General features: G+C 36.1%; 3 protein-coding genes across 3 annotated transcripts in view; 2 read left to right on the forward strand and 1 right to left on the reverse strand.

Moving 5' to 3' along the window:
* Positions 1–10,096, forward strand: part of cacna2d4a (calcium channel, voltage-dependent, alpha 2/delta subunit 4a) — a 46,964-nt gene extending 36,868 nt beyond the window's left edge. The window contains exons 29-40 of the mRNA XM_051892222.1: positions 418–432; positions 536–583; positions 751–813; positions 2,032–2,102; positions 4,600–4,675; positions 5,004–5,056; positions 5,141–5,196; positions 5,357–5,377; positions 5,629–5,746; positions 8,508–8,623; positions 8,968–9,050; positions 9,182–10,096. Of these exons, the coding sequence (XP_051748182.1) occupies positions 418–432; positions 536–583; positions 751–813; positions 2,032–2,102; positions 4,600–4,675; positions 5,004–5,056; positions 5,141–5,196; positions 5,357–5,377; positions 5,629–5,746; positions 8,508–8,623; positions 8,968–9,050; positions 9,182–9,277 (816 nt within the window). The 3' untranslated portion in view covers positions 9,278–10,096. The remainder of the gene's footprint in view (positions 1–417; positions 433–535; positions 584–750; positions 814–2,031; positions 2,103–4,599; positions 4,676–5,003; positions 5,057–5,140; positions 5,197–5,356; positions 5,378–5,628; positions 5,747–8,507; positions 8,624–8,967; positions 9,051–9,181) is intronic.
* lrtm2a (leucine-rich repeats and transmembrane domains 2a) overlaps positions 1–11,639 on the reverse strand; it is a 31,541-nt gene extending 19,902 nt beyond the window's left edge. The window contains exons 1-2 of the mRNA XM_051892306.1: positions 11,523–11,639; positions 5,253–5,413 (exon numbers count right to left, since the gene is read on the reverse strand). The gene's annotated coding sequence lies outside the window, so the exon portion shown is untranslated. The remainder of the gene's footprint in view (positions 1–5,252; positions 5,414–11,522) is intronic.
* stk38l (serine/threonine kinase 38 like) lies at positions 10,725–22,381 on the forward strand. Its single transcript, XM_051892303.1, has 14 exons — positions 10,725–10,946; positions 13,424–13,563; positions 13,700–13,751; positions 14,003–14,125; positions 16,063–16,146; positions 16,254–16,377; positions 16,543–16,697; positions 16,849–16,951; positions 17,527–17,588; positions 17,662–17,779; positions 17,911–18,034; positions 18,225–18,320; positions 18,502–18,593; positions 20,884–22,381. Exons 2-14 carry the CDS (start codon positions 13,430–13,432, stop codon positions 21,009–21,011), a joined length of 1,395 nt encoding a protein of 464 aa, XP_051748263.1. The 5' UTR covers positions 10,725–10,946; positions 13,424–13,429; the 3' UTR covers positions 21,012–22,381.
* The last annotated feature ends 403 nt before the right edge of the window (positions 22,382–22,784 follow it).

Raw genomic sequence — 22,784 nt, forward strand, 5'->3', positions numbered from 1 at the left:
TATATTAAAAATATATTGTTCGAAAATTCTCAATGTCATTATTAAGTCAATTTATGTTTTACAGGAAACAATAGTCTCAATATGCCACACAAATGCTTAAATTGAGATAAGAACAATTAAATTAAGATCAATCAAAATTAAAATGAGACATGATCTATGGATCTTCAACAGTAGCTGTAGTAAATATTCACAGGTTTCTATGAGAGGAGTTGTTTTCCTGCCCCTATTTTCTTTTGATACATGGCTAGAGTAAACACACACAGGAGACTGCACAGATCATGTGATGGCTCAAAGGCAGAACAGCAGTGTTATAAGCAGGAGTTGAGTTTGAAGCTATCAGTCCTGAGCCAGTGAAGTCATATCAATTAATGTTTTCCTTTTTTAACCACTGTTGAATATTATCTGGATGGACACCAGGCGAATGACACAGATGTATGTACTCAATACAAATACGAGAATAAGCACAATACAATACAAAACTTAATACATATAAATGCTCAGTTTCTCTGTCTTTGTCAATGTCTGTCTCTCACAGTGTTCTGGTGTAGAGGGGCTTTGTCCTCTAAGCTGTACTGAAAATGCAGTGAGTATCTTACTATATAGTATTTGTAATGCATAAGTGGTCGGTATCTAAAGCATTTGTGGACATATCGGTGAAAATATGTATTCCTCCATTCATATTCACCATTCCTCCATCAAACTAATTCAGTATGACAAATGCTTTTTCTTTTTTGCTTTTTGTGTTCACAGGACGTTAACTGCTACGTCATTGACAGTAATGGCTTCATCATCATCTCTAAGGACAGGACTGATGTAAGAGCACTTAAAGTGACAGGATAAGGTCAACACGAAATACCATTCGCAACCCACCAAACATCTCTAATGATGCAGAAATGCATATTTCAGAGTGAACCTGAATATTCGGTTAGAAACAGGGGAAAGATCTAATTTTATCAACCGTTAAGTGATTGGACTGTGAAAAGTGGCTGGTATACACCAGAATGAAGCCAAAACTGAATGTTCGGTTTGCTTAAACAATACCTAAATAGTTTTTTCACTACTGACTACTAACATTATCCAAGAGCCAGTGCTGCCAAAATGACTTCAATAGAAATGAAAGAGTATTTACATGTTGTTACATTTTTACATGAAAGGTTATAAGGAATTATATATATATATATATATATATATATATATATATATATATATATATATATATATATATACGGACAAAAGAAACAGAAGGAACTGAAGGGCTTATATATACAAGATAACGAACTGAATGCAAACAGGTGTCTAATTAATGAGTAACCGAGGAGACTAACTAGTGGTGCAAAAATGAGAACAAAGGAACACTCACTAGAGAACTAAGACAGGCTAAACGGGAACAGCGGACAGTGACAATAAAACCAAACTGAACATAACTGTTCAAAGATAAAGGGAATTGATGTGCAGTAATAATTTATTTTGCAATTTAAATGGGTCCATTGAAAGCAGGTCACAGTAAAAAATATCAATGAAGTCATAAAATAAAATGGTTCCTGAATAAGGACTTTGTTCTGTGGATAACAGATTACAAAAAGCTCTGTTTACCGTTGACTCAGCATAGGAAAGTGACTGTGGAAATGAATGAATAAATAAATAAATGCATGAGGTGTTTTCCATCATTAGTAGTGGTCCTATGAGAGAGACAGAGAGAGAGAGGGAGAACAGTGCATCATCAGGGTAAATATAGAGGAAGGGCGGGATAACAGAGGTTATCTGAATAATTCAGCGTGCTGGTGCTGTAAACGCTGACTCTGATGTTGAGCTGCAGCCTTACAGAGCCAAAATGCTGTTAAAAATTTGATTTCAGCGCTCTATCGAACAGTAAAGTCAAGATGTATGTGGCATTAAAGCTAATACAGATGCATTCATTGATCTGAACTGTCATTGTTTCTGTCGTGAACAAGAAAGAGATCCTGGTGAAATAAATAATAAATAACTGCAATGTCTTGAAGCCACATGTCTCTCTATTCTCTGTTTCTGTAGGTTGGCAAGTTTCTAGGGGAAATCGATGGGTCGGTAATGTCACAGCTCTTGAGAATGGGCATGTTTAAAAGGTTAGAGAACTTTTTTTTTTTTTGTTAGGAAACCTCTAGTGCCCAAAAAATAAAGGATCTTTATTGGCATCAATAGCCGCTTTTCCACGGTCGGCCCGAACGGTTATAAGAATATATGTTCCAGTTATATTTCCACTTGAGCTTGGTTCGGCACGGCACAATTACAAACCGTTCAAGGCACTGAATTCTAAGAAACATTTTGTAATGTATTATCAATGTTGGAAACAGCTGTGCTGCTTAATATTTTTGTGGAAACCATGATACATCATTGGTAGCCAACCGTGCTGAACCGTGCTGGTAGAATGTGTGTAGTGACGTCGCCACTCAAGATCGTCACTTATCTGTTGCCTTGGCTGCCAGTTTCTCTGTACCTGGCCAAGCGTGTTATTTGAGCAAAGTTAAAAGAAATATCTAATCATCCTCCATAACGTGGTCGCTGTTTACATCTCATATCATCTGTAAACTCTTGCGTTACCAGTGTTGGGGTTAACGCATTACAAGTAACTTGAGTTACGTAATCAGATTACTTTTCACAAGTAAATAGTAAAGTAACACATTACTTTTAAATTTACAACAAAATATCTGAGTTACTTTTTCAAATAAGTAGTTGCTTTGTTTTTCCATGTATTGACTGACAGCTCTACTGTCCCCACGTTGAGAAAAGTCGTGAGTAAGTGCAGAGGCATTGTGTGTGCTGTGAACTTGACAGTTATTGTAGTTCTAGACTGAATGTGAGTATTCACATCTTACTTGCACAAAAACTGATTCAGTGTTCATCAAAATCAGTGGCGGCTGGTGCTAAACATTTTTGGAAGGGGGGACAAAAAAAAAAAAAAATTAGAAATGCAGGAATGAATGTAGGCTAATTGTTAAATAACCATTTAACAAGTGATATAATTTATCATTACTGCTTATCTAAAACCTGGAAATTTCAGTATTTAAAGCATGCCATAGGGCTGAAGGCTATGAAAACAAACATGAATGTAACCGTGTAGTTGATGCTATATTAATATTAAAAAAGAGTCAAATTACATTAGGCCTACATTCTAACATTGTAACACTACATTATAAAAACAAAATGTTTTTTAAAGCAGAAGTTAAATACACTAAACCAAAAATGAAAATAAATAAAAACAAAAGCACAGACTTATTATTAGGCTATTTTGATTACCCTAATAGTCACTTTACAGTTAGCCTACAGCTATTATAAAAATACACTTAGTTGTAGGTTCGAAATTCTACATATGGCACATTTATGTTCGCCAACAAAAACAAATATTAAACAAAAAATATTTTTAGCAAAATGTATATTTTAGCATGTGCGCGGCGGTGCTCGTTTACGGAAGTTTGTGCTTGCAGAAGGCTCGTCCACTTCTGACAGCAAAATGGAAATATTTTCTCGACTTTCTAACATTTACAGATGGAGAATATGTCTGTGAAATGTAAGTTATGCACTGACGAGATTATTGGATGTCACTTTAGCTTAAAGATTATTAATAGAGGTATGTTTGTTTCCACCAATCGCTGCACAAGTTAAGGTTACGTATGATGACGAAAGCACGTTAGTGCTAGCCCTCCCAGAACCCATAGAGATTGCATTGCAGTGCCTGCAGTTCGAAAAAAAAAAGAGGCGGTACTCCACAGAACGTGACTTGATGCTGATTGGACTATAGCCTATATCCAGAGGCAGAACAAACAGTCTAGAGTAGTGACAGCTAGCGTAACTGTGGTTGAATGTGATTGAAAATCCGTCCCTTTCTCACTTTGGTGGTGCGCTGCCCCAAATCGCCCTAATGAAGAAACCGTCCCTGATCAAAATGAATAAAAATGTGAAATGCAATCTCAGAATATTGCACAAACCTGTAATAATTAAATATATTAAATTAAACAAATATACTTCATGTATTTAATCTCACTTTATTAACCAATGTCTTTGTTGCTGACCTTCGATGATCCAATTCAACTATACAAATAAGCAAGAATGACTTTTCATTTCACTTTTGGTGTGAAAGGGCCTTTACATTTGCCAAAAATAGAACTTTTTTGTTGTTATTAAAAAACAAACAAGCAAGCCCAGCCCAAGTGAGAAAAAGTCACGCAAAATTAATTTAACACATTACTTTTCATAAAAAGTGACTAAGTAATGCAATTAGTTACTTTTTTTAGGGAGTAACTCAATATTGTAATGCATTACTTTTAAAAGTAACTTTCCCCAACACTGTGTGTTACCAAGGCAGTGATGGAAAAGCGGCTAATGGTTCCATGAAGAACCTTTAACATCCATGGAACCATACCATTGCACAAAAGGTTCTTTATAGTTAAAGTTTTTTAAATATTTTTTTTTTTTTATGTTCTTCACACTAGGAAAAAAATGGTTCACTGAAAGGTTCTTTCTAAGGCATCACTGCAAAAGCTTTATTTTTAAAATGTGCATTAAATGTAAATGTGATGTAATGCATTAAGGTGTAAACGCTGTCACTGTGTGTGTTTTCCACAGAGTGTTACTCTATGACTATCAGGGCATGTGTAAGGTGAATACTCACTCTGCTAGCGGCGCTCGACCCCTGCTAAGTGTAAGCATTTTGCTGTCTGTTTTAATAACGTCTACCAGAACACAACTGTCAGATGCTATCAGTGTTACATGTAATATGTTACATTGCTGGTCTTGCAATCCATTGTGGTTTGACTATATGGTTGGAGGTCACAGGTCAGGGCTGATCTAGATAAAGGCTTGGCCTTCACACCATGATCACAATGATGGTGCAGAGAAAAAAAGACGAGATATGTGGTTTCTGTCATCAGCTCTTGCACAGAAATTCTCAACGTAATTAAAAAGAAAGGATGCCATCTTGATTCTTTTATTCCTTTTTTCCCTCGTTCTGCTTTTCTTTCTTCCCTCAGCCCTTTTATAATCTTCTGGCAGCACTGAAATGGTTTCTATCGAACTTCTTGTTGTAAGTGTGGCTGTTTTTCTGCTCTTTAAAATGTCAGTGACTCAGTTCATCCCTTGTAAAATCAGACGTTTTTGTCTCTGCCAGGTTTTTACTGGACTTCAACATCTACGGTCTGTGGCATTCAGATCACTTTGTGGAGGGTATGTGTAAAGTAAACTAATTGTAAATACTGTAATCGTTCATCTGTGTGACTCACCTGTTTGTATTGCCATTCCTGTGTCTTTCTTCCTTCTTCATCTTCATCGCTTGCTCTCTCATTTCTTTAATTCTGTAACCCTCCTTCATCTTGATGTGTCACAGCCAAGGCCTTATTCCATTCATGTAAGTTGTGTTTCCATCACTGTGATATTGCTTGTGCTGTGTGTGAAAAAGAGAGAGAAGAGAAAGATTTGGTCATGGCTTTCATGTTGTTATTCATGATCAACAGTGTGTTTTTTTAATTTTTTTTTTATTGCTGTTTAATGTTGTTGAAAGCTTATAATCAAAGCACCCTATAGCTGATGGCATTTGAGGATAAAAGGACATTGCATTCTTTAATCCATACTGTATTTAACTGCGGGTTTGCTTTGTAGCTGGTAAGAAGTCAAAGGGGGGCATTCTGCAGCCATGTGACACTGAGTATCCCAGCTTCATCTACGACTCGTCAATCAAAGAAACCAACAGCCTGATCAAGTGTGGGAGATGTCAAAAGTAAGAACACACATGGATCATTTGACCATGGATGGATTTGCAATGCAATTTCTTGTTATTCAGACATTATATCTTACAATAAAATATCCTTTTTTTAATTGCCAAGTCACATTTGCAAAATGTAAAGTTGTAATTATGAGAGCCTTAAGTTGTTCTTAGATTTATAAATACATACTGTAGTTTTCAACCATACTTTTGGGATTATATATATAAATAAATTGCAATTGTGGAACATAAATCACAATTTCAAGACACAAGAGACAAAAGGGTGCTCTCTCACACACTTAATGTAAACCTATGCTCACAGTCAGCTCTAATGCCTTCGTAGTTTCCTGTCTTTTTGACGCCCTCTAGTGGTGAAAACAAGTAATATACTGGAAAATAAAGATACAGTACAACAGGATATGCCAAAAATATGAAGGAAAATAACCGCTTTAAAGCATATTCTTTTATTTTCACAAGATAATCTTGTTATTCACTAATATTAGTATTATCCTCCACGTTTTTTTTTTTTTTTTTATAGTGCTTGAAAAAAATTAATATGGTACAGGCATATATTTATTAAACTTCTGTACAAGGTCTCAGTTCAGTTTACTTCATTGTGCCAATACGACATTAAGGGGATTTCACTTAAGGTAATTTTCGGCCATGGTGTGTTTTTCTCAATTAGTAAAAAGTCGAATATGTTTTTTGAAACCACACTAATGGGGAAGACTGCTGACTTGGCAATGGTCCAGGAGACAATCATTGACACCCTCCACAAAGAGAGTAAGTCACAGAAGGTCATTACTGAATGGGGTGGCTGTTTACAGAGTGATGTATCAAAGCATATTAAATGCAAAGTTGACTGGAAGGAAGAAATTGGGTAGGCAAAGGTGCACAAGCAACAGGGATGACCGCAAGCTTGAGAATACTGTCAAGTAAAGCCGATTCAAACACTTGGGAGAGCTTCACAATGAGTAGAATGAAGCCGGAGTCAGCGCATCAAGAGTCACCACACTCAGACATCTTCAGGAAAAGGACTACCAAGCCACTTCTGAACCAGAGACAACGTCAGAAGCATCTTACCTGGGCTAAGGAGAAAAAGAACTGGACAGTGAACAGTGGTCGAAAGTCCTCTTTTCAGATAAAAGTAAATTTTGCATTTCATGTTGAAATCATGGTCCCAGAGTCTGAAGGAAGACCGGAGAGGCACAGAATCCAAGCTGCTTGAAGTCTAGTGTGAAGTTTCTGAAGTCAATAATGATTTGGGGGGCCGTGACGTCTGCTGGTGTTGGTCCATTGTGTTCTATCAAGTGCAAAGTCAATGCAGCCATCTTCCAGGAGATTTTGAAGCACTTTATGCTTCCATCTGCTGACAAGCTTTATGGAGATGCTGATTTCCTTTTCCAGCAGGACTTTAGCACCTGCCCACAGTGCAAAAACCACTTCCAAGTGGTTTGCTGATCATGATATTACTGTGCTTTATTGGCCAGCCAATATGCCTGACCTGAATCTATGGGATATTTTCAAGAGAAAGATGAGAAACAGTCGATCCAACAATATACAGATGATCTGAAGGCTCAATAGTGCCTCAGCAGTGCCACAGGCTGATCACTTCCATGCCACACTTCACTGATGCAGTAATTTGTGCTAGGAGCAAGTCATTTGCTGTAATATGTCCTGCCGATCAAGTATTGAGTGCACAAAAGAACATACTTTAAAGAACTTTAACTTTTCTGTTTTGCAAATCCATTTTTTGATTGATTTTAGGAAATATTCTAATATTTTGAAATACTGGATTTTGGACTTTCATGAGCTGTACGCTCTAATCATCAAAATTTAAAAAAAAAACTTTTGAAATGTTTTACTTTACATGTAGGGAATCTAGAATATATGAAAGTTTCATTTTTAAAAATAATTTATAATAAAAAAATGAACTTTTTGATGATATTCTAATTATATGACCAGCACCTGTATATTAAAAACATTAAATAATGAAGTAATACAAGTTACCTTATTTATGTTTGGCCGATGTACAATGCAATATTGATTCTACTGAAAAGTGTTTACTAAAAACAGAAAAGTTTTCCTTTGCCTTTTTTCAAGTACAGAAGACATCATTAAAAACGCTGTATTATGCATGCCAGGCCAGTAGTTGGCGATGTCACTTTATACAGAAACACTACGTGACTATAGACTGAATATGTAATGCCCATGATTTCCCCGTTTTTACAAATTCACGTTTTGTAGTTTACACTGAGATGATAATGATATCGTTTTCAAAAACTATGCGTTTTCAGGCCCCTAAAACACCATTGTCATAAACGAATGGCCAAAACGCATAAAATGTTTTACGTTTTTAGTTGAAAACTGTGTTGCGTAATTGGCCCCTTAATGACAAAGGTCTAATGATAGACAGGTGCAGGGGATTAGTTCACATGGTAACTATGGAAACAAGATTAAAATGGAGACGATAAACAGGAACTAATTACACAGGAACTGAACATAGGCACAACAAGACAAAAGGATATCAAAGCAAAGGTCCTTTAACACTGAGACACGGGGGAGTCATGACACCTCCTTAGGTCACCGAGACTTCATTTCACTAGCGTCTACTCGGCGCCAGGCTCCCGTACCTTGTACCTGCATTTTGTGGTTATTGAATTGTTTAAAAAAGCAGTCCTTTTGCTCTGGATTAACTGTTTCTTTTTAATAAACTTGTTCTGCAGTATGAATGCAATTAACTAGACTTGATCTCGCTCTCTTTTTTTGCACGCAGGGTTTTTGTAATTAATCAGATTCCAGACAGTAACTTGCTGTTGGTGGTGATTCAGGCAGATTGTGACTGTTCTCGGCAGTACGTACCCATCACCATGGAGCCCAAAGAGGTCAAATATATCCTTAAAACCCCAGCTAAATCAGGCTCCCCAGACCACACACTGAGGAGATGAATCACAGCTTTGAATTATGATCAGTTTAGTCACTTAAAGGTGCAACCACTAAATTTACCTCATTAGAACGGACAAATTTCACACAAATTTCTGGGTGCACCTTTAAGGAAATCAGATAAAATTTATGTTCAAACATAGCTTTATACATTTTTAAGAAGCAACCCACTGTATAACCAAGTATATTATATTTAAATATATATATTTGTGAAATGATTCAAGATCTGCTATAAAGATGCTTTGTTTGTTATTATTGCTTTTTCTTCATTTTTTTTCTTAACCGCTGAGCACACAATGCTTCAGTCAAATGTGACCGCATGAGATCTCAGAAGATAAGAAGGCGGCCTGAGTCTTGTCATGCTTACCACCCTCAAGTAAATACACACATACTAGACGGCTCTCAGACATGCATTGCAAGGCTACCTTTTGATTACAATCTGTCTACCCACAAAATATGATTTTCAGAGATCTCTGGTACATATTTTGTGTATCTTGTCTGTTTTAGGAAAATGCCAAGGACTGTGGAGGGGCTGTGGCAATCAGCCTGTCCATCATGCTGTTCCTAGCCTGTTTATCAGTGTCTGCACTCATCCGTCGATGACAGAGGGCCTGTTAAACACCCAAGAGAGTCACCGAAAGTGCACAGACACACTCAACACAGCATGTTTTTATTAGCAATAATATGAGTTTAAACTAGAACACACAAGTTTTCTACAGTGAAAAGTCTTCAACATCAAGTATATGTAGCTTTACTCATATTTTACAAGTGTGTGGATTTTTTTAAACAGAGCTGGACTTTGTCTTGACACCATATCTGAACCATCTGCAAAAATGTCTTTGAAAAATCAGTATCAACAATGAAAATGGACCAAAATAAGACCCAGACAAGGATGAACAGAAGCTAAGCTTCACTGAACTGTGACATTACAGAAGGGAATTTATGGAGAGAGAGAGAGAAAACAGGAATATTTAACATTGCTTTTCACAGCTGTCTTTGTCACCAGAGATGATTGTAAGACTAACAAATGGCATGAAAATGTCTCTCAAGGTTGTTTCAGGAAGATGTCTTGTATTTAAACCTTAGTTTTTGGTTGACTGTTCTGCAACTTGCACAATTTTTTGTGACAATTATTACTATGCATTATTAATTAATTCAACAGAGCTTTATCGTCATTATTGATCAAATCTCAGTCAGAATAAATTATAAAAATGTGTCATGTTTACTTCCTTACATTAAAAATCTTATAGTGTGTGTTTTTGCTCAGGTATAAATGCACAAGAAAGGATTTTTTAAATGTGTGTGCTTGATTTTTCAAATGTAACTGTTACTGACACTGTGAATATTGCATTACAGAAATCCCATGTGTCTTATTGTACACCCAAAACTTAATTTTGAAATGTTTTTGAGTTAAAAGATGAACATCAGTGGTCTATGCTGATATATATATATATATATATATATATATATATATATATATATATATATATATTATATTCTAAACTTTTGAATGGTAATGTATCACATTTTCCACAGAAATATTTTGTAGCATTTTTTTCTTAACATTGAAAATAATAAAAAAATTGGCTCTTGATCACAAAATAAGCATATTAGAATCACTCTTCATTTGTAATAATATTTCACAATATTAATGTTATCAAATAAATGCAGCCTTGGTGAGCATAAAAGATTTCTTTAAAAAAAATAATAAAATCTTAATTATTCCAAACTTTTTTTCTTTTGAACATAAAATAATAGAATAATGACGTTATTATTTTTATCTGAATGAAAGCAAATTACTACAGCAATGACAGTAAATTACAAACAGCATATAACACTAGGCTATTCACAAAATTTTATATAACATTTGATATATACGCAACAAAACTGTAAAAGAATAAATATACATAAAAGTTAAACCGTTTTGCTTAGAGTATTGCTCTGAGGGGGATACTATTTTGGCTATTTTGTCCATTTCCATTATTCTATTGTATTATCTTCTTTCTTGCCAGCTTTTATTTTGGAAAAGTGTCATGGGCTGTCAGGGACTCTTGATTTGTCAGAGTGAGCGTGTGTGGGGAGGTGGGTCAGAGTCAGCGCAGCTCCGCCGCAGCGCTCAACAAACATCAGCCTGAATAGAGAATAAACATGAGCGATCACTGAGCGACTCTGTCTGCCTACTCATCTGACGGCCATTCAGTTGGCTTTATTTTATCCTTATTTTGATCCTCGGGTATCCGGCAAACTGTCTAATCTGGAGGAGGACGGGGAGGTGAGAATTTACAAATATGATGGTAGAAAATAAATCACAGTGGTGCTGTAAACCATCAGCCTTTATGCAGACTGACGCTCATAATATGATAGCAGATGTGTGTGATAATCGCAGTGCTGTTTTGTTATATATCACCTATCCATTACGTTGTTGTGTGTTTTGGATAGACGTGATATTTTGATAGATTTCAGTCTTCAAAGAATACGACCGTCTGTGTGGTGTGTCCGCGTTAATGTGTCTGTTTTTATACCTGTCAAATTGCATGTCACGTCCGCAAGGTCAAGCACGCAGACGCGAGGCCGAGCGCGCTCAAATCAAGTTTGCGTTTTCCCACATTCATTTAAACATCAGTGAACTCAGCATGAGCAGGTGCAGTAACCTTCTTAGTCCCAAGCGGGTAAATGTAACAATCAATGCTTATACATTAAAATGCTAATTAAGCAAAATCACAAAAGAGATTCGGTTTTTAGGCACGAGGCTGCGATTATTTGATATTCAGAAGCAGAACAACAACACTGTTGTTTCCGTGATATTGCTTAAAAGACATAAACAAGCAATTAATATCGAATAACTCACTTTTCAGGTTAAAAAAAACCGGTCAGTTGTTATAATTCTTCTGTCAACGAATTTATTTCAAAAGAAACCAAACCATCAAGCTGTGTGTATCCAAGCAGCAACGCGCACAGACTGAAACCCGTTCTGGAACAGCGTGTAAAGATTTCCTCTTCCGACTTCAAAGTGTTCTGAATTCACTGGTCTTAAACTCCACTCCGGGTTTTTTCATTTTCTCACCAATGAGAGAAACCCACTCGTAACGATAATTAACGAACTGGCCACTATTTTAAATTACGACGGTGTTATTTTAGCATCGAGATACTGTTAAGCCCTGGGTATACTTCGTTTTTTACATGTACACGCACAGCATTCGAAAGTGTACTTTATTTGACTTGTACGCATACACAGGCGTTCGACGCATGCGCAGTTTTGAGTCTCTCGCCACAAGTTACAACGCATGTAAACATCTTTGTATATTTTCATGCTAGAGTTGTACAAATGAGGGTACTTTCTAACCTTAGACAATCTCTTGTCTATATAGGCCTCCATTGTCGCTGTAGCTTGCATGCCTCTATTCTGTTTATGCAGTTTTTCTTTGACTACCTTGTGAATCGACGCCCCCATGGCACAGTTGCCACCTTGTGCATAAACTAATTACTGCACAAAAAAAAAAAAAATTAAGTGCGCATGTGCGACCTTCGCGTACAAGTAGGCTCGGCCTGCATCTCAATCTACATACTATCCATCCTAAATAGTATGTGACATTAGTAATTTTCAATACTATTTAGGGTGGATAGTATGCACATTGGGATGCAGGGCAGGTTACAAAAATCCGGCGGTGAGCGTACAGTACGCGCATACTCTTCTGATGACGAAATTCGTGTCATACACACTGTACGCTGACCCTCGCATACACGTAAAAAGTGAACTATACTTTGGGCTTTACAGTTATAATTAATATTTTGATTTAGTTTTTATTTTTAGATATTTTCGTTTTCATTTTAGTTTTAGTTAAAGGGTTAGTTCACCAAAAAATGTCAGTTCTGTCATCATTAGTCACCGTCATGTCGTTCCAAACCCGCAAGACTTTCATTTACCTTCGTAACACAAATGAAGATATCTTTAATGAAATCTGAGAGATTTTTGTCCTCCATTTACAGTCTAAGCAACGCTTCAAAAAGTTCATAAAGAGATCGTAAAACTAATCCAAATGAATTGAGTGGTTTAGTCCAAATTTTCTGAAGAGACATGTGTCCATTAAGTCCATGAGACCGTAGGGTGTCCCATTTGTCAATTTAGGTTTCAGAAGGGTGCTCGTGAACGCCCCCTTTGCGGTCAATATGCGCCCTCGATGTGCACTTTTGCCAAAACCCACACTGAGCCCGTACTGACTTCTTCCCGACAGTCAAAGTGCCATTACATCACGAAAGTGTGGACTCGTAGGAAGACTGCGAGTATTTAGGGTGCCATTTGGTACAGTGCCTTTATGTTCGCTGATCATTGTTTGGCAACTAGCTGAAATAAAATAAGTTTAAGATTTTTTTTAAAATTTTATTTCAGTTAATGTTAATTTTATTTCAAGTAACAATAATATATTTTTTTAATGGTTTTAGTTGTTGTTTATGAAATTAAACTGTTAAAATAATATTTAAAAATAAATCTTATAATTAATCATTTTGCTATGTTTTTATTGTTGGTCATGGTGGTGATGCTGTAATATTATTAATAATTACATTAATATCATCTATAAAATAATATAATTTACAATGAATCCATTTGCAATTATTGTTGTAATTATTAAAATATTTCATATATACACATGTAGACATACATGTGCTTTGTTCATTAGTAGGGCTCTTTAGTGGAGGTGAATTCATTTGTATTTAGAGTACTCTGCTTTGCAAACGATTTTCCTATTACAGCCCAGCATGGCCATGACGGGAGGCATGGCAGCGCCCCTCCCGATGAGCAACCATACACGTGAGAGAGTCACCGTGGCCAAACTGACGCTGGAGCACTTCTACAGCACCCTGCTCACCCAGCATGAGGAGCGGGAGATGAGGTAACCATGGCAACAACCACCCACTACACCTGCTTCCTCCAACCATATCACTCAACATATCAATTCAATCAGGTGTTATTTGATTAGAATACATTTTTTGTGACTGGACATAATGCAGCCGTTCCCCCTGTTTCAGGCAGAAGAAGCTGGAGAAGGTGATGGATGAGGAGGGTTTACCTGATGAAGAGGTGAGATGCCCTATACTGACCATAGAGCTACTTCACATTATTCTAGAGTTATATTCTGAATGACTTCCTGAGTTAATAATCACAGAAGCGTCAACAAAAAAAACCTGTTTTGTTTATTTGCAAAGTGGTTTGAATAGGACTCGTGTGCTTTGTGCTCAGTACTCTGCTTTGAGTACGCCAGTGAGGTTTAATGTATGACTATGAACAAAAGAGTATTTGATTAACTGAGTAGTGTCTTTTTCTGTCGGTAGAAGAGTATGAGGCGCTCTCTGCACGCTCGTAAGGAGACAGAGTTTCTGCGGCTCAAAAGGACCCGCCTTGGTCTCGATGACTTTGAGTCCCTCAAAGTGATTGGGAGAGGAGCGTTTGGAGAGGTTTGTCTATTGCTCTGTTCCAAACTTTGACGTGTACCTTCTTCTCAGGCAACATCCTAGCTGAAATGGAAGTGACTGATATGGAACGCTCTTTATAAGAAAGCCACAGAAATAGCTCTCTTCAAGTGAAGTGGAGACTCGACTCACAATTGAGACCAGTAGAGTTTGACATTAAACAGACCTGTTTTGTATGGATTTTTCAGTATTCAATGAAATATAAGTGTTTATAATCTTTCTCTCAACTTTTCTGCCATATTGGATGAATCTGAGCTTGTGCAATGCATTCTGGGATTTCCCAGAAAAATTGCCTTAGAAAATGAGGCATCATAATGTTGATGCCTACTTTTAGGAGCACACCAATAATGCCCTAAAATGTCTAGTTAGGCAACTGTCTAGGATTTAAAACAGAGCCATTGTCTGTTTGTAACAGTGTTATTTAAATATTATTTATATACTATTATAGTTTTTATTAATAGTTTGAATTAGAATTTTTTTTTTTTTTTTTTTTCGGTTTTCATTTTTAAGGGTTAGTTCACCCAAAAATGTAAATTATCTTTAATTATTTAATAATTAATTATTTAAATATTAAATTAATTTACTCACCCTCAAGCCATCCTAGGTGTATATGACTTTCTTCTTTCAGCCAAACACAATTGGAGTTATATTAAAAAAATATCCTGCCTCTTCCAAGCTTTATAATGGGAGTGAATAATAACTGAGATTTTGAAGCCCAAAAAAGCACATCCATCCATCATAAAAGTAATCCATACGACTCCAGGGGGTTAATAAAGGCCTTCTGAAATAAAGCGATGCATTTTTGTAAGAAAAATATCCATATTTATAACTTTATAAACTGGAATCGCTGGCTTCCATATGTGAGTCGAGTTTCGGCGTAAGAGTGAACTTTAACCCGATGTATTGACGAACGCAAAAGCTTAGAGGATAGAGCAAAACAAAAAAGTGGTCATGGATTAGAAGTCTAAAATGAGAATTTTTAAAGAGAAATGTCGGAGGAGCTTGAGTTTGTTGCACAGTCCTATTTGTTTGAACCGCGAGAGGCGTCTACTCTCACCTAAGCTTACGCTACTCCTACATCCTACGTCATATGCCGGAACTCGACTCTCTCGTAAATACGCATACGGACATTACCGGAAGCTAGTGATTACAGTTTATAAAGTTATAATTATGGATATTTTTCTTACAAAAATTACTTAGCTTCAGAAAGCCTTTATTAACCTCTTGGAGTCGTATGGATTACTTTTATGATGGATGGATTCGCTTTTAGGGCTTCAAAATCTCAGTTACTATTCACTCCCATTATAAAGTTAGGAAGAGCCAGGATATTTTTTTTTAATATAACTCCGATTGTGTTTGTCTGAAAGAATAAAGTCATATACACCTAGGATGGCTTGAGGGTGAATAAATTATCGGATAATTTTCATTTTTGGGTGAACTAAATATAACAAAATTAATAAACATTAAACTAAAATTAAAGGTAATTTTAGTTTAATGTTTAATAATTTTGTTATATTTATTATTTTTGTATTTTATAATATTTAATATTTCTAAATTTTAATTTATTTTTTATTTCAGCTTTATTTTTATTTCAGTAACTTTAGTACTTTAAGTTATTTCAGTTAATTGGCAGGGCAACATTTCAAAATGTTTGTTTAGTTTAAGTTTTTCTTCTTATATTTATTTATATTTTTATGTTTTTATAATTTATTTAAGCTGTATTTCAGTTAACATTAAAAACACTGGTTTGTACTCATCCTCATCGACTTGTTTTCTCAGATTTTTTTATTATTATTATTATTATTATTATTATTTATTTTATTTTTTTTAGGAACAGAAAGGTTTTTGATCACTATGAAGTAAAGTTAAACTTACATTTCATTGACAATCCCAGTGGTTCTCCAATAATGTGCTGTATTCAGGTGCGCCTGGTTCAGAAAAAGGACACGGGTCACATTTATGCCATGAAGATCCTCAGAAAAGCAGACATGTTAGAGAAAGAGCAGGTATGGACATTCAATTCCATTTAATTCAGCAATCTCCGATAGTCACCTGTCTGTCATACCGATCCACTGATAATATCTCTCCTCACCTGTATGCCTCCCTGGGGCAGGTGGCTCATATCCGGGCCGAGAGAGATATCCTGGTGGAGGCTGATGGCGCCTGGGTAGTAAAGATGTTCTACAGCTTTCAAGATAAACGCAATCTGTATCTCATCATGGAGTTTCTGCCTGGAGGTGAGGACAGATGTACAAAATGTCACATTTTCTTTACTGATGAAACAGTGAGAGATTTAGAACTGAAAAAAGTACTAACGGCAATCTGCTCATAGCAGCACTATGGAAAGTCCTATTTTTAGAGCAGCTGCCCAGAGGCCGTAACTCGTATGTGTGTGTGTTCAGGAGATATGATGACTCTGCTGATGAAGAAAGATACTCTGTCAGAAGAAGCTACGCAGTTTTATATCGCAGAGACGGTTCTGGCCATTGACTCCATTCACCAGCTTGGCTTCATTCACAGAGACATCAAACCTGACAACTTGCTGCTTGACTCCCGGGTGGGAATTCATCTTTAATTCTCTTATGTACTCAAACACAAACAAAATAACACGTTCACTGCATTTAACGGAAATGAATGGGTTTCTGGAAGGCTACTGTATTCTATGTAACTAAACACCTCATAACAGACTGTGTCTTTATGATTTGTAGGGCCATGTCAAACTGTCTGACTTTGGCCTCTGCACAGGCTTGAAGAAGGCCCATCGGACTGAATTTTACCGGAACCTTACACACAACCCTCCCAGTGACTTCTGTGAGTTTTATTTTTGTCTTTGAAGAACAAGGATTTCCACAGTCTTGGAAAACCTGGATATTTGAGGAAGCCTCATTTTAAACTAAATTATATTTCTAGACCTGGAAAAGTCATGTAAATAAAAAATAAAAAAATCATATAACTCCATTGGCATTTTATAATGAACATACATTTTCTAGTTATCCAACGCTCTAAAAGCTCTTTTTTTGAGTAGAAATTGTGAGTAAAAATATTTAAAAACAAATATTTTATCTAGTAACTCACAAACAACTGGAAAAGTTGAGAGATGCAAATCATTTACAATATAGGAAAAAAGAGCCACAGTGGCTTCCCTGATTCCATTTTTATTACAGATATTTTGCAACAATTTCTTAGGAAGTGACCATTTTGTTCTCTTGAACATATGGGATGAACGCTATCTTTATTCACAATTGTTTTATGCGATATTCCAGGTTTACGCACAAGTTAAATTCACAACTTTGGATGGAAACATAGCTAAGTGGACCTGAAGAGATCAAGTAAAGCCCTTTTAAAGGCAAAATTAACTATATTTGCTCTGCTTCAACCTCCTTTAGCTTTCCAAAACATGAATTCAAAACGGAAAGCAGAAACATGGAAGAAGAACCGAAGACAGCTGGTAAGAGAGTGTCTTTGTGTTACAGAAGAGAAAATTCCTGGTAGTATCAATGACTCATTACTCTCATATGCAGGCATATTCAACCGTCGGGACGCCAGACTATATCGCTCCTGAGGTCTTCATGCAGACGGGCTACAACAAGCTGTGTGACTGGTGGTCTCTTGGAGTGATAATGTATGAGATGTTGATAGGTTAGTGACTTCAGATACTAAACACTAAGTGAACGGGTTCAGATCAGGCCAGTCATCGCATTCTGTAAAAGCCTTTTACTGTAGCCTTTTCCTGCGTTAAAACAGGTGTTTGTTTTGTTTTCCTGTTCCAGGCTACCCACCCTTCTGTTCCGAGACACCACAGGAAACCTACAGGAAGGTCATGAATTGGCGAGAAACGCTAATTTTCCCCCCAGAAGTCCCCATTTCAGAGAGAGCCAAGGACTTAATCCTTAGGTCAGAGACATTACTGTATCTGTAACACAAAACTTATAGGAGAAAGGAGTCTAATTACAATTCCACTGGGCTTTTGAGGTTAAAATGATTGTTTCCTTCAAGTAAAGAGTGCCACAGCTTTCAAAAACTAGCTTGTCAGTTGAGATCTTTTGAAATTTGATCTGACCAAACTGTACGATTATGTTTTCAGGTATTGCACAGATGCAGAAAACAGGATTGGATCAGGAAGTGTAGATGAAATCAAATCCCACCCTTTCTTTGAGTCCGTGGACTGGGAGCATATCAGGTACATCTGCACAGACACTTTTCTGAGTTCTTTACGTCATCACAGTGTCATCTAGAACTGCAAAAGCACTTAAAATGTTTATTTTGGCTACGTTCATGTAATAAAGCTTTTTGTGTGTATGATCATGGAGAACCGCTGTTAGAAGTTTATAAATTAAATTGAACTGTTTGACTGCTTACAGAGAGAGACCTGCTGCTATTTCCATTGACATCAAGAGCATTGATGATACATCCAACTTTGACGACTTTCCAGAGTCAGATATTCTACAGCCAGGTACCGTAAACCATTTTTGTTAAGTTAAAACTTACAGACATACTGTATGTAAATAGAAATATGTGTAAAACGCAGAAGTTATTTTGAATTGCCATTGAAATTGTGCATCACCACAAATTTAAGGCCTGTTAAGGCAGGTACTTTGTCACTTAGAGTCAAAGTGTCAATGTCTGGGTGATTAGTAATGACATCACACTACCCAGGGGGCACTATGTGAATTACCTCTAATCTCAAAAAATCACGTGAATGCGAGACGAGTTAGTTTACCCTATCGGAAATTCTCTTTTAGGATACTAATTTGAATAACCTGAATGAATGACATTGACACCTAATGTAAAGGCTAGTCGTGCAAGGAATTACGTATTACTATCATACAGTTCTGTGATTACTATTTTAGCCTGGCTTCAGAAGGGGACCAAAAGGACGCGTGAGTCAGACACAGAACTTCAAGCTTTAAACACTGTCCGTGAGCAGCAAACTAAGCTAACCAGCAGTACTAACGAGCAATCTGCTGTAGCAGCAGCACAAACACCTGCAGCAGCAGCAAACGTTACTGCTACTACCACAGACAATGACGATGTTAACAATCACGTCAGTAACCATGAGTGGCTCGACTGTTGGTCAAGGGATCAAACTATGTATTTTTGCTCCAAGAGCAACTGGATGATTTTAAAAGACCATAAGGCTGCAAAATATGTATAATTTTTTATTAGGGCTGTCGATTTTAACATGTTAATTATATTAATTAATTAATAACGCATTAAAATTATTAATGCATTTAATGCACTTGTACCGCCTCAGACCTACTTACGTCATCTGACATTTCATACAGTTGATTGATGACGAATATGATGCAGGGCAACAACTCACTTCATAATGGAGCCTATATAGAATGTAGTTAGAATGTCCCTAAGATTCAAGATATGGAGCAAAAAATGGCCAGTTTGAGTTCTTGACTCATATTTAATATATATCACATGAGCAACGAGCGCAATATCACAAGAGTGCTGTTTTTCTGTCCAGAATAGCACGAGTGCAAATGTGATATTGATTTTATACTGTTTGTTTCACACTTTTAAACTATCCATAACTCAATGACTTAATTATTAAGACATTTACCACCACCTACTGGTAGTTTAGTTTCTTATTTAGAGTTTCATTTCATTAAAAATAATTTCATATTTCCATAGTAATAAACAAAGTCATTAAAGGTATAGTTCACCCAAAAATGAAAATTCAGTCATCATTTACTCACCCTTATGGTCCAAAAGAGTATGTGTAATAAATTCAAAATGTTGAATCAAATAAAGTATTTAAGCATCTATTTGATGCTTTACACAATAATTACTTTAAATGATCTTTTGGAAGTTATTTCTCAGCCAAATTTGATGTGAGATTAATTTACGATTAGATTAATTAGATTAAAAATTTTAATCGCTTGACATGAATATATTTCATGTATAAAATAAAATGATTTTCATATGCCAGCCGGTGCACAAGAGAATACCGGAACTTTTTTTCCCACTTCAAGCACTGTTATAGTTATCTAATAAGATGACTATAACGATAACTATATTAGCATTCACACCAACGGACGATGCCACTCTGTTTATCAGTGCACACTGCAGTTATGTTTTCTACCGCTTTAAATGCTTGAGCTCTTAAAAATCAGAGCTTTTTCGTGTCAGTGTCCCAGAAGGTCAAGCTACATTTTGTCATTGTTAAATTTGCTTAAGCTTTGCTAAATTACGGGGTCCTTCAGAAATTTCCTGTGAGTTTAGAAGTTTTGGATTTATGAGTAATATAAGGCATGTTGTTAATATTTAAAAATATATATTTTGATTAATTTTATTTAATAAACTTGTGTGTACTGTATATGTGTGTATGGCATCAATATACTGTACGAAGTACAGTAATATGGAATATAATATTATTAACATGAGGTGATACAGTTTTGAGTACACAAAGTAGACAGTATTAAGTTATAAGAGACTAATACAGACTAAAATGTGTCCTTACCTTTAGTGCTCAAGGATCAAGGGTCCATTCAGAATTGAAAGTAGTTTAGTTCTCTTGATATATGCAGATTACCTAGGAAGAGACCCAATATCTGCTGTCAGTGACCTTTAGACTTCGGATAGACCATGTGCAATAAATATAACACAATTCATTTACATATATTTATACATGAACAGATGTACCCCACCTATATCTACAGTATATAAATGCCTTGTGGGCATTTCATATCTCTAATGGTTGTTCTGACTAACCTCTTCACCTCTCATTTCAGTGACGAATGTAACAGAACCAGACTTTAAGTCCAAGGACTGGGTTTTCCTCAACTACACCTACAAACGATTCGAGGGACTGACACAGCGTGGCACTATCCCCACTTACATGAAGGCGGGCAAGGCGTGAAACTGGCACTGAGGGTCTGGAAGAGAAGGATTAGAATGTAAATGACAATTCATATGCAGATGTCTGCAGATGAAAAGCTTATGCACTGCCGCTTTGTGCTACACAGTAGACCTGTTCTCAGAGGAGTCCCTGGTGACGATAAAAAGGAAAATGAAAAAAAAAAAAAAAAAAGCATAATAATTATATGGCCAAACATATGGAGAGACTCTCTTGTCCTGCTGCTCAGCTAAAAGGAGACACAAAGGTTGTCCAAATGCTTTTCAACACTGGATTAAACAGGGTCGCAGATTTACAAAAGGGAAGCGTATACATCACTGAAGCCTTATGTTCAGAAAACAGAGGATGTTTTAACCTCAAACCTCTTAGGTGACAAAACTGCAATAAAGTTGATTTCTCTTAGTCACTTTTTAGCTTCTTTCCCCCAGGAAGTTGAGAATCTGTATAGACCCAAATGAGATGCACATTGTTTGACATACTGTATACTGTTATAATATAGTTAACTACCTGATGCTGAATATTTCCCACAAGTGTATTTGTGCAGTTGTTTTGTTGTAAGATTGCAATCTACCTAGAAGAAACTTGAAGAAGAGATGAACTTGGGGTTTCTGTTTATGTCAGTGCCAGTGAGCAGCCAGCCCTCCTCTTCCTGTTCCTGTGCATTTCATTCACCCAAAGTGATGTAGTTGATTCATTTTTGTTTGAGTGTGAGCTTTGTTCACCTATGCAACCATTTTTGTATTTCTGTTGTAACATATGCAAGATGTAGCTTCAATCAGTGGTTTTTAAGGGAAGATCAATCATGATAAAAACTTGCACTCCCAAGTTTTACAAATCTACAGGGTTTAAAAGGATAAAGGTAATCTGCTAATTTGCAAGAATATATTAGTATATTTCCTGAAAAATTAACAAAATGGACAAAACTTTAACCAAATAATGACTACATAATGGTCAGTAAAGAACATAAATTGGTGAGTGAATTTCCAGTGTATGTTGTGTTTAAAGAATAGAAGTATTAGTGATATAGAAAGGTTATGGTTGCTGAAGTTTTTGCGTTATTGTTCACGGAGTAAAAGACATCACAGCCAGTAACATAATACAGCACTCTGATAATACGCTCATCCAAATTTAAACATCTCTTACTAGCTGTCTAAGTTGTTGAGGATATTTAGTGATTGGACATCTGCTGTTGTGCATGACTACAAATTACTGGCCTAATAGAAAGGCTGAAGAGAGAGCAAATGCTGTAGCTTATGTGTAAAAGATTGGTGCTGGGGGGTTTTATTTAATATATTCACTTATGTTAATTTGTTATTTGTTGAATGGTGTAAAAATGTAAAAGCAAGAAATAAATGTTAAAAATCTGGAAAGACTCACTGTTTTCACGACTGTATGGACTTACTACATTGTGAAAATCGATGAGAAGTCAAGCGCCCTCTCTAGTGGTGATTTCTATAACTACAATTTAACAAAATAATACAGATAAGCATGGCGAATTTTTGAGTTTGAGAAAAAAAAATTCAATAATTTACTCAATGCTACTTTCAAAAAGACGATTTCAGGCTCTTTGAAAACGTTTAAGCAAATTATTATTTATATATATTAGATGTTAGATTTAAATGTTTATATATTCAAATGATTAAATGTAATCATTTGAATATATAAATGGTCGATAGTTTGAACGGATAATAAAAATATTAAATATCTCATAAACAATGCATTCCGAAGCACAATGACTGTGATTTCTTATTGGCTCAGCAGTGTTTGGGATCCGCC

Source organism: Ctenopharyngodon idella, chromosome 4 (genome assembly GCF_019924925.1).
Source record: "Ctenopharyngodon idella isolate HZGC_01 chromosome 4, HZGC01, whole genome shotgun sequence".
NCBI lineage: Eukaryota > Metazoa > Chordata > Actinopteri > Cypriniformes > Xenocyprididae > Ctenopharyngodon > Ctenopharyngodon idella.